The 11,303-nt window shown below is 36.1% G+C and overlaps 1 protein-coding gene across 1 annotated transcript; it reads left to right on the forward strand.

Annotated features, from left to right (window-relative positions):
* Positions 1–4,807: 4,807 nt before the first annotated feature.
* Positions 4,808–5,401, forward strand: LOC107041369 (keratinocyte proline-rich protein-like; the record flags this gene model as incomplete). The annotated part of the gene is made up of 1 exon (XM_015261892.1): positions 4,808–5,401. A coding segment is annotated over one exon (594 nt), but the record flags the coding sequence as incomplete, so codon positions are not given.
* Between the last annotated feature and the right edge of the window lie 5,902 nt (positions 5,402–11,303).

Consider the following 11,303-nt stretch of genomic DNA (forward strand, 5'->3'; position numbering starts at 1 on the left):
AATTTTAGTTTTTATTTACAGAAAATAAATCGTTTAAAAAAAATATTAACAAATGTTTCTGTTGTTACTTTTACTATTTATTTAATCTAATTAAAACTTTTTCATCGTAATGAATGTATGAATTTATTAATTATCCAAAAAATGATCAGAAAAATTTTTAATAAAAAGTTTTATTTGGACATCGCGTTTTTATTTTATAAACAAATGTTTGTTTGATGGAAATAAAAGCTCTGTTACTTGGAAATAAAATTGTTGTTTGAACGGTGTAGAAAATGGATTTATTAACATGTAATAATTCTTTATTTGTATCAAATGGATGAAAAAATCGTGGTTTTCACTTTGAATTCCCCCGATTTTCAGTGGCATTAATAACTGTATTAAAGCTACCACATGTGTCTCTCTCCTCTCAGCATTTCCACTTGATTCCCAATCTCCTTTTTCCTCCGTTTTACCCTGAATAGCCATCAATGGTATAGACGGTGAAGAGAACCAATTTATTAATACGTAATAATCCTTTATTGAAGTCAAATGAATCCTTTATCTGATTCTAACAGAGGATTTACTTGGAATGAATGAATTATTCATCTCATATAATTAGATGTTTTCCATTGCAGCGAATATATGAGTGCATTAATTATCAAAAAAAATGAGTAGAAAAATTTTACATAAAAAATTTTATTTGGACATCGCGTTTTTATTTTATAAATGTTTGTTTGATCGAAATAAAAGCTCTGTTACTTGGAAATAAAATTGTTGTTTAAACGGTGTAGAAAATGGATTTATTAACATGTAATAATCCTTTATTTGTATCAAATGGATGAAAAAATCGTGGTTTTCACTTTGAATTCCCCCGATTTTCAGTGGCATTAATAACTGTATTAAAGCTACCATATGTGTCTCTCTCCTCTCAGCATTTCCACTTGATTCTCAATCTCCTTTTGCCTCCGTTTTACCCTGAATATCCATCAATGGTATAGACGGTGAAGAGAACCAATTTATTAATACGTAATAATCCTTTATTGAAGTCAAATGAATCCTTTATCTGATTCTAACAGAGGATTTACTTGGAATGAATGAATTATTCATCTCATATAATTAGATGTTTTCCATTGCAGCGAATATATGAGTGCATTAATTATCAAAAAAAATGAGTAGAAAAATTTTACATAAAAATTTTTATTTGGACGTCGCGTTTTCATTTTATAAATGTTTGTTTGATCGAAATAAAAACTATTTCTCGGAAATAAAATCTTTGTTTAAACGGTGAAGAAAAGGGATTTATTAACATGTAATAATCCTTTATTTGTATCAAATGGATGAAAAAATCGCAATTTTCACTTTGAATTCCTTCGATTTTCAGTGGCATTGACAACTGTATTAAAGCTACCATATGTGTCTCTCTCCTCCCTGCAATTCCAACTGATTCGCAATCTCCTTTTTCCTCCGTCCTACACTGAATATCCATCAATCCTATAATAATCCTTTATTCAAGTCAAATGAATCCTTTATCCGATTCTAACAGAGGATTCACTTGGAATGAATGAATTATTCATCTCATATAATTAGACTTTTTTAAAATTTTAAATAAAAAGTTTGATTTGACCATCGCATTTTTATTTTATGAACAAATGTTTGTTTGTTCGAAATATAAGCTCTATTACTTGTAAATAAAATCATTGTTTAAACGGTGAAGAAAATGGATTTATTAACCTGTAATCATCCTTTATTTTTATCAAATGGATGACAAAATCTTGGTTTTCACTTTGAATTCCCCCGATTTTCAGTGGCATTAACAACAATAGTAAAGCTACCGCATGTGCCTCTCTCCTCGCTGCATTTCCACTTGATTCTCATTCTCCTTTTTCCTCCGTTCACACTGAATATCCATCGCTTGTCAGGTTTAGGAAGAGTAATAGAGTGCAGTGTTTTCCGTGGGGCTTGCATTTCTGCTCCACTAGCCACAAATGCATGTGGTCTTACGCAATAGTGGGAAAGGTCTCGAGTGCTGTCCAGAATATTCTCATGAATAAATTTACGGTGGGATGCATCCCGCGCTCGGTATTTCGACAATAACTTCGCAAATATTCGTCATATCACCTTTCATAATTCACAAAAATGCCTAATCGATGACAATTCGACGTAACATCGTGCTAGCTGAACGTTACGCAATCGATGCAATGATAATTATCTGCACATCACATCAATCCATCTTTTTTTTTTAATTAACCACCCAGCAGGAATCGGTCAGTTGCGATGCACAGAGCCGTGTCTGCGACGGGAGAAAGTCTCATAGTTCAACGGGCCATCTCGACTAAACCATCGCCCATTAATTCACGGACTCTCATGAATTGGAAGGTATTTACATGTATAGATAAAACATTATTGACCCCAAGAATATTTAATTTAAAAAATTGTTCTAAAAAAATTATTCAGTTTCACTTCATTTTTAGAGAAAAGATCACGGGGCCATGATTTTCCCTGGTTTTCGGTGTTTTCAAGGTCACAGGGTCAAGTGTGACGCGAAAATGTAACTCGTGACTGTGAAACGTTACACGTGACGCAAAAATGTCACACGTGGTGCAAAAACGTTAGAGGTTGGAAGGTCACGAATGTCAAGTGCGATAAAGAACATTATATCTTGTGACGAAAATTCGTAACACGCGATGGAAAAACGTTACATTTATTTTAATGATTTTTTAAAATATGAAATTTTAAAATTGATACGGAAGTGGAAAATGGAATATTACAGGATTTTACAATGATTTTATTATTTAAACTTTGCAGTGAATTTGAATCTCGATATTGAACCGTTAAAAAAGTTAAAAATCTGAGAAAAATTAAAAAGTTTATTTTTAGAGAAAGATTGATGAAATAATTGAAAAATTGCAATTTTTGAAAATGACCAGCATTTTCTATAAATAATTTATACACAATTAATTTTGAATTCCAACTCTAATCAATTATTTTCAATTAAATTATTCATATCAAGAATTGTTCCAGAAATCAGTTTCACGTCTGAAAAAAGGGTTTTCAAAAGTTTAAACAATTGCAATAATTTATTTATAAACAAGGAATATTAAAAAAAATTCTCACACATTTTAATGGACAATTTTGACAAACTGTAAAAGATACTTGGACATCCTTATTACAAAAGAAGAAAATTTAATATTGGATCAGGATTTTTTTTAATTCCATTGAGTTCCATAAACTTTCTTTCTCCATGCAATTGATTGTCTGACCTTTCCCCGTATTATCCATCGAGTACTCGTGTCAATCTACAATTACTTGAATTTCGAAAACTTGAAAAAAACCACTTGAGCAATCGATCTGTCCGGAAACCGAAAGAAAACCGAGAAACGATGGACAGGGTATCGTTTTTCGCGTGGGAAAATATAAGAGAGTACTGTTTACAACTGCCTGGGTGAACACCCTGTGCACTTCCTCTTGGTCTTTAAACTCGTCGAAGGATTTTCCGGGGGGATATAGTGCACCAGCGAAAGTCCACCGTATATATTCCGGTGATTGGCACAATGCTGATTCAGTAATCCAGAAACTACGGAGCATCAAACTATGTTGCGTATTAAGGTGAGAGAGTGGTTTGTTGATGATAATGTCTATGAAAGGTGTTTTCCCCGCGATAATTGTCTTCGTGTACGTAAGAACATCGTAAAATTCAGGCGAAATATGCGTTTCGATGGAATTATTAGATGCGGTGATTAGAGGGTTTATGTAATTATCGGTGTGGCGAAAGAATAAATTTACACTTGTTAACATTGAGCGCATATTGTTACGCACTGTTGAATAATTACGGAATCTTGAATATTCAGGAGGGGGGGGGGGGGAAGTAGGAATGGTTTAATGCAGTTCAATATAGTTTAATAGAAAAACTTTACGAACTTTTTTAATAGAAANAACTTTACGAACTTTTGTAATAGAAAACGTCCAGTAAAATTATTTTGTAGATTTTCATAGATCAATACAACTTTTTTATTGATATTTTCTATAAAAATTTCTCGACATGAATTTTCATAATTTTTTGTAAAGGAAATTTTCTATTAAACATTCCATTAAAGTCAAGGAAGACTTTATTAATAATTCATCGATGTAATTTCGATCTTAGGCAGGGATCGGTATCAATCATTATTTTTGTAATATTATGAGAAGTTGCACCTTACAATAATTAATAATATAATAAAGTTTACTTGTCTTCATTGAAATTTGAAAAATCACAAAATAATTGATAATTTAAATTTTGAATTGACTATTGAGTAAATAATTCTAAATTTCATGAAAGAATTTTTTCCACCAGCCAAATAATCTTCAATCGTCGAACTCAATTACTGATTGATAAGTTAGTTCGGAATTTGAATATTCAATTGATGATTAATTTAATAATTAAAAAATTGTTGAGTAATATTAACCACTTAACGCATGCAAAATTCAATTCAATTTAAAATTGATGATCTGCCCCTATATCATCTGATTTTTGAATAGATCAAGAAGTTTTTGTATAAGAAAGTGTAACAGATAGTCAATTCATTGAATCTCTGAAATTTTGAGTGTTCGATGATTTTTAGGCTTCAATTCTCATTTTCTTTCTTCTCATTATTCGTCCAATTCACTATTTGGACGAATAAAAACTCATTTCAACGTTTAGAAAATCATCCTAAAGATGAAAAAACGAAAATTCATACTATAATTTCGTAATTTCCCAGAGATTTTTCAATCGAAACGAAATTCCCTGGAATTATCAAGAAAAAACTGAATACACTTGAAATTGTTGTTGAAGTGATTTATTTTTCCTATCCACAAGACGTTGATCCTCCTGGGTCTGGCCACAGCGATAGCCGGTGACTCAACAAAGAGCAATGACGGAAAGACAAAACGTGGACTTGAGCTCGGCGACCACTCGGATTTTGGTGACTTCGGGGGACATGGATTAGGCGGTCACGCGGGTGGTTTTGGGAATACACTGACAGCCGGTGGTTTTGGCGGCGACAGCGGACGTATCTCATCCATCACCATTCATCGGGAAGTCGGTGTTCCAGCGCCGTACGCTGTTCCGGTTAAAGTTCCGGTGGACAGACCTGTGCCTTACCACGTGCCCGCGCCCTATCCAGTCCCAGTGGAGAAGCACGTTCCTGTGCCGGTGGAAAAACCGGTCCCTTATCCTGTCAAAGTACCAGTCAAAGTCCCCTATGAGGTGCCGTACCCCGTAGAAGTTCCGGTTAAGGTGCTATATCCGGTTCATAAAGAGGTGCCATATCCGGTGAAAGTTCCCTATGTTGTCAAGGAATCGTATCCTGTGTTTGTCAACGGCCATGAGGAGCATCACGGAGGGTACGCTGGGGGCTTCGGCTACGGAGGACACGACTTTGGTGGCTTTGGCCATCATCATTAGCTGTTCAATTCAAATCCTATCATTAAGGTTTAGAGATTTGTTCAATCAATTGTATTATTTGAAAGATGTTGATTGAGGAGTGAAATTAATGTACTCAGAATCGCGTACATTTATTCCGAAATGACTCACTCGAATAATTAAAGGTGAAGATGGAAAATATACTGAGACTTCTCAACGATGTTGAATTAATTCGCTTAGTGTTCAGTTCAATGACTACAAATTCAACCTCTTTGATTCTTCACAGAAATTATTCTACGCTTTTTTATAATTTATATGGGATTTTATTATCAAACTCGTGAGAAATCTCTTTGGGGTGAAGACAACTTTCGACGCGTGCCTCACTCCGTCAAAGTTTCTTATATTGTTAAGGAATTTCATCCAGCGTTTGTTCATGATCATGAAGAGCATGAAGAGATGATGGAGGATATGTTGACGTCTTTGGTTGCTTTGGTCATCATCATCAGCTGTTAAATTCCAATTCCACTATTAAGATCTACAAATTATCTTCATTCAACGTTAAATTCTCTGACAAATCACAACAGCAAGCGATGAGGAATGAAATGTATATATTCAGAATCTCGTACATTTATTCCGAAGTAACTCACTCGAATAATTAAAGGTGAAGATGGAAAATATACTGAGACTTCTCAACGATGTTGAATTAATTCGCTTAGTATTCACTTCAATGACTGCAGATTCAGCCTCTTTGATCCTTCACAGAGTCCATTTTACGCTCCTTTTTGAATCTAATTTATATGTGGTTCTGTTATTCCGCCTTCTCTCTGGGTCGAAGACTTCACTTTGATAATTCATTCTGCGGCAACTCCATTTGTTTCTTCAATAATTGCTCCTGCAATTAGTACACGTATGGTTTCTACATATTTTTCAATTGTCAACATTGTAAAATTCATTCCCCCGTTCCTTGCTTTGATGTGGCCACCACTTGCAACAACTACTTCCGCCAGAGGATGTATACCGTATCCTTTGTGTTCCCCTCAACGCTGGGAGAGAAATGACGTAATACGTGCAAACAGATACACTTCCGGTACAGTGTATCCGAGTTGTGTCCAATTCATTCAATTCTCCGTGAGTCTGGATTATCGGAAGATCCAATATAGAACGACCTGAATACGTACGGTCAATATTCAGGGTAGCCCGAACCACTCAATTGCTGTATGCAATCGTAATAATCCCTCAAACGTGATGATAGAATTTCGGGTCAAATGGGGTGGGGAAATTCATTAACGAATGTAAATCTGGAATTATGAGGCATGATGAGGTGAAAAGCGATGCCTTGGAGGGCATGTTTGCTCTTCATTTCGTCTGTCGCACTGTATTTAGGCCAGGGGCTCATCAAATCTAGTGGTGAGTGGGTGCAACGAAGAGTTTCGAAATCGACGGGTGTGCATCGATTATCAATACGCTCTCTCAGGGATAATATTTCGGGGCAAATGGAATTAGAGGGCTCGGGTGGGCGGTAATAACCTGCATAATCTCGGGTTTAATGACGAAAGATTTATGGTCGGGGCAGGTGTGGCGATGTGTCACCCCTCGTTATCTGGGTGGTCCATTAAAAGGGAGTTGTTGATCTGTTTTCGGGGGTTTTGCCGGCTTCGGTGGAGGGAATACTACACACAGAAAAATGGAGCGGTTGAATCAAATAATAATTTTTATTTGAAAATTTTTATTTATTTCTGGGAAAAGGATTCCATTATTTTAAACAAACAACTTATTTACTTGATTGCAAGAGTTTTTTTAAAGTTATCCTGTGTAGAAAAATTTCTCTCTTTAGAAGGTCTTCTAGAAATCTTGGGAAGAATCTTCGAAAGATTATGTAGAAGATCTGCTTGGTGACCCAAAAAGATTCCTCAGAAGACAAAATCTTCCAAAGACAATTTTAATTTTCGATCCTTACTCCTTTGATCCTTACTTTTTTGACGCTCAAATTACTAAGCCCTGAATTTTGGACTTTGAAAATTTTGACCCTTAAAATTTTGTTTTCTGAAGAATCTTTTTGGGTCACCAAGCAGATCTCCCACATTATCTTTCAAAGATTCTTCCCAATATTTCTGGACAATCTTTGAAAGAGAAAATTTTTCTACGCGGGATTTCATTTCTTATTTCTGAACGAAACGATATGAATACAAAAAAATTATGAAAAACAGAATACAGAAAAATGGGGGTTTTGAGTGAGGGGCTATTCACAGGCGTAATCGTAGTTCCACTCGCTGATGTAATCAATTGTAATGCCAGTGAAATTAATGTAATCATTGTAATCATATGATTACCATATTTGTAATCAAGTTTTGGTAATCAAGTGGTAATCATTTGTAATCACTGTAATCATTTGTAATCAGTGTAATCTTTCGTAGTTGCTCCTAATGAGACCGCGAATTTTGTTTTTGAATTTTCGAGCGCGTCATTTCTACCAACAATAAGTCTCAGAGATCCCATTCGTTAACAATAACTAATCCGTTCTATCAGTGTGAATAGCCCCTCGGAGTGCGCCGGAATGAAAAATTTTTGTCGCAAAAATAGATTTAGTAGTTTAACAAAAATTGCATTCTCTGTACATGCAAGAAATGTCATTATCCGCCTCTTGAGCTAAATATTTCGCTGCTGTCGAAAGTAGAACGCTTATTCATGTCTGAGACTTCGAAATTCGAACCAAACAAATTCTTTTTTGGCAATTTTCAACTAGCGATTTTGTTGGCCCAAACCAGACTTGTTTGACAACGTATTTGTTTTTCTCTCAGTGTGCCCATCTAAATCCCACAACTTCCAGTGCCTGAGCCTCGTCAATAGGCTTGAGGAATCGGGCACGCTTACTTCAACGTTGTATTAATTCATCTCTACCAACGATGCCTTCTGTTCCACAACTCAACTTTTACGCTGATTGTGTCAACCATTGAATCTGCGATGAGAATTATAAGCACTCGACATCCAGTGTTTCCACTTATTGCATTATCTCATACGGTTATAATGAAGGTTTTATTAATACCAGTGGTTTATAGTGGAACGCTTTCACGGGAGATTGTTGCCTGAAAAATTGTGAATACAACTTCCGGTGTTTATGTAAATTTACGACTTTCTTTAGTGCTGCGGTAACTGGTGACAGTTAAACCACTTGCAAAGTAATACTATTATCGACTGGTAAGGGGATTACGGTGGTGACTTTTTTGTGGAATATAATGTTTATGGCATGGAAAAATAATTGCGGAGATTAAAGTTATCTTGATGGACTTGACTGAGAGGGGAAATTTCCTATTCTTTGAGAACTTCATTTGAAAATTTTGCATTGGAGAAAGGATTTATTAAATTAAATTATTAAAATGAAGTATTAAATCCGGAATTTAATGTCACTCCGCTGACAATTACCAGTCAACTATCTCTGAAATTTCAATTTTTTTCTCACTCAGTTTTTTGAAAAGTCCGTAATCTCAAAAAAAATCCTCTCCATGAATTCTCATCGCTCACAATTTTTTAATACTTTTTTTTCCATTCACTTGGCTTGAAAAGCGAATAAAAAACTCGAACGTGACGGCTATAACGTACAATGTTAAACCGCACTTGCGACCCGAGTGGGGACAAGTGCGAGTGAAATATTCGTCTTCCCTTTAAATAATGACTATGAATATCTCCCTGTCCACCACCTTAGTTCATTTCGGGCCAGTGCATTCGTTTTAGGATTCACGCTACACTCGGTCCACCCCGAGAGTGAGCAGTTACAATATAATGCAAACTCCTCAGTGGCTCTGACACTCATTTCAATCGGTCTCTCTCCCCTCGTCCTTTCTCTCTCTCTCTTCGTTGCGCTGGTACAATAGCAATGAGTGTTGTAATGAACCTTCCTCTTTGCCTGGCTTTTATCGTCAGCCAGACCGCACCCCCCCCCCTTTTCCAACGTATTACTGGAGTCAGGAGTATTAACAATGCTGATTTTTACCTTTCTGTTTTAATTTTTATTATCCCACTGTCACGATGGGCGATAACTTTATGGGAAAATTTTTGGGTAAATGAGAGGGACGACAGGATTTTTTGGATGAGATATATAACAGTGAATTGATAGTGAAAACTGTGAATAATTATTTGTTTTTAATGAATAATGCAACATCCCCAAATATACCCCAAAAGGGGGTGTGTGACCTCATCGATTTGTGCGACAAGTTTGATTTGCTGACGATGAAAGAGAGAATGCTCATTACATCTTTGTTATTCCTCATTAAATTGATTCGTGGAAATATTGAGTGTCCGTAGTTTTTATATCAACTTCCATTTAGAGTACCACCCCGAGTCGAATATCTGGACCTTATTCTCCCCTATTACCTCCTTGAGATATTTTTTCCTTCTTTCTTCATCCTATACATCCTGAATAACTCTTTATATGATCCTGCCTCATCCTAAAGGCGTAAAAACCCTTCTCAACTGATACTTTTTTCCCCCTTCTCCTCCTGTCGAATGAAAAGGAATCATAAATCCCCTGAATTAATCCTGATAGCCAGGATGATTGAGTAGCTCACTATTTTGTTCATTTCTGTTTGCGGTGAAAATTACTGAAAGTCCCACCCTTATTTTTGACTGTTGTTTCTGACCGTTATTTTTGACCCTTATATATGACCCTTGAGTATGACCCTTAATTTTCACCCGTACTTCTCATGTTAATAATTAAAAAGAAATAAAAAATACCTCGAAAGGGTTTGTAGATTCTCTCCAGGAGGGATGGAATGGAAAACATTTTAGGGGGTGCAGGCGATAAATAGGTTTAATACACCTCCTGTTTTCCTCCTGAACCCTCAGAATTTGGATATAACTTGCACGTTCAGGCGGAAACCAGGGGGTCTTTCTGAATGTAAATACACCCTAACTTCATCTTGGTCCTCCTACTCATGATAGGTGTTCAAGGGGGAATTCAGGTCCTAATATTCGACTCGGTACCGCTCAACTCTAGGCTCAATGCCGTTTTTTACTTGCCTGGAAAAAAGGCTAATGTGATCTCGCCGCTACATTTGGCATGTAAGGCCGTGAATGAATTTGTCGAATTTTGCGATGGCACGGTGGACATTGTGTCAACGACACAACCACTCTGTGGTTGTGAATATGGCGCATAAATAGGTGAAGTCGAAAAGAGGGATCGCGACCTGAAGCTTTATTTTAGTTATCTGTAGTAGGAATAGTGTAAGAATCACCACCCGCCATCTTATGTTATCTAGCATTGGTACACTGGGAGAAAAATATGATTCTTCTGACTATGTTCCATCACCACCGAATTATAGTCAAAAAGTCCTCAACAATTATTCATGGGTTACGGCCGGACAAGTAATTACTACAATGGAATGTAGTCATTGCAACTATTTTATAGTGCTCCTCACGATAGATTTGTCGTGGTTACTTTTGAACTTTGGTTAGTTTAACTGCATTTTGATTTGCAAAAATTACGCTTGTGAAGTTACTATAATGTTATGTACCGCACCCAAAAAAAAATCGTATCGTTCACCAAAACTGCCTCAACTATTTTCTTATTGTAAATCGAACTTCAGGTTTTTCTCTCAGTGTATGATGCATGTACGTATATGTATATTTGATTTAATTAAGTAATATTTGTAAAACGATTTGACCCTGTAATTGGCCTAGGCTGCTGGGTCTCTAATAAAGAAATATCAAATATCAAATATATCACTCATATGAACCGGGAAAATTTTCGGACTTGGATGGATGATAAGGATAATGATAAGGACAATGATAAGGACAAGGACAGATACCGGAGAAAGACAGATACTGACGAGTATTTGAAGACCCCTGGTGACATGAGGCCTAAGACAAGGGTCCGGCGGGACTATCGCGAAAACGATGGACAAGGGACGTTTGGGCTTTGACCTGTGAACCATTCAAGCCTCCATTCATC

This window comes from Diachasma alloeum, unplaced genomic scaffold (assembly GCF_001412515.2).
Source record: "Diachasma alloeum isolate Michigan unplaced genomic scaffold, Dall2.0 Dall_scaffold_00364, whole genome shotgun sequence".
NCBI lineage: Eukaryota > Metazoa > Arthropoda > Insecta > Hymenoptera > Braconidae > Diachasma > Diachasma alloeum.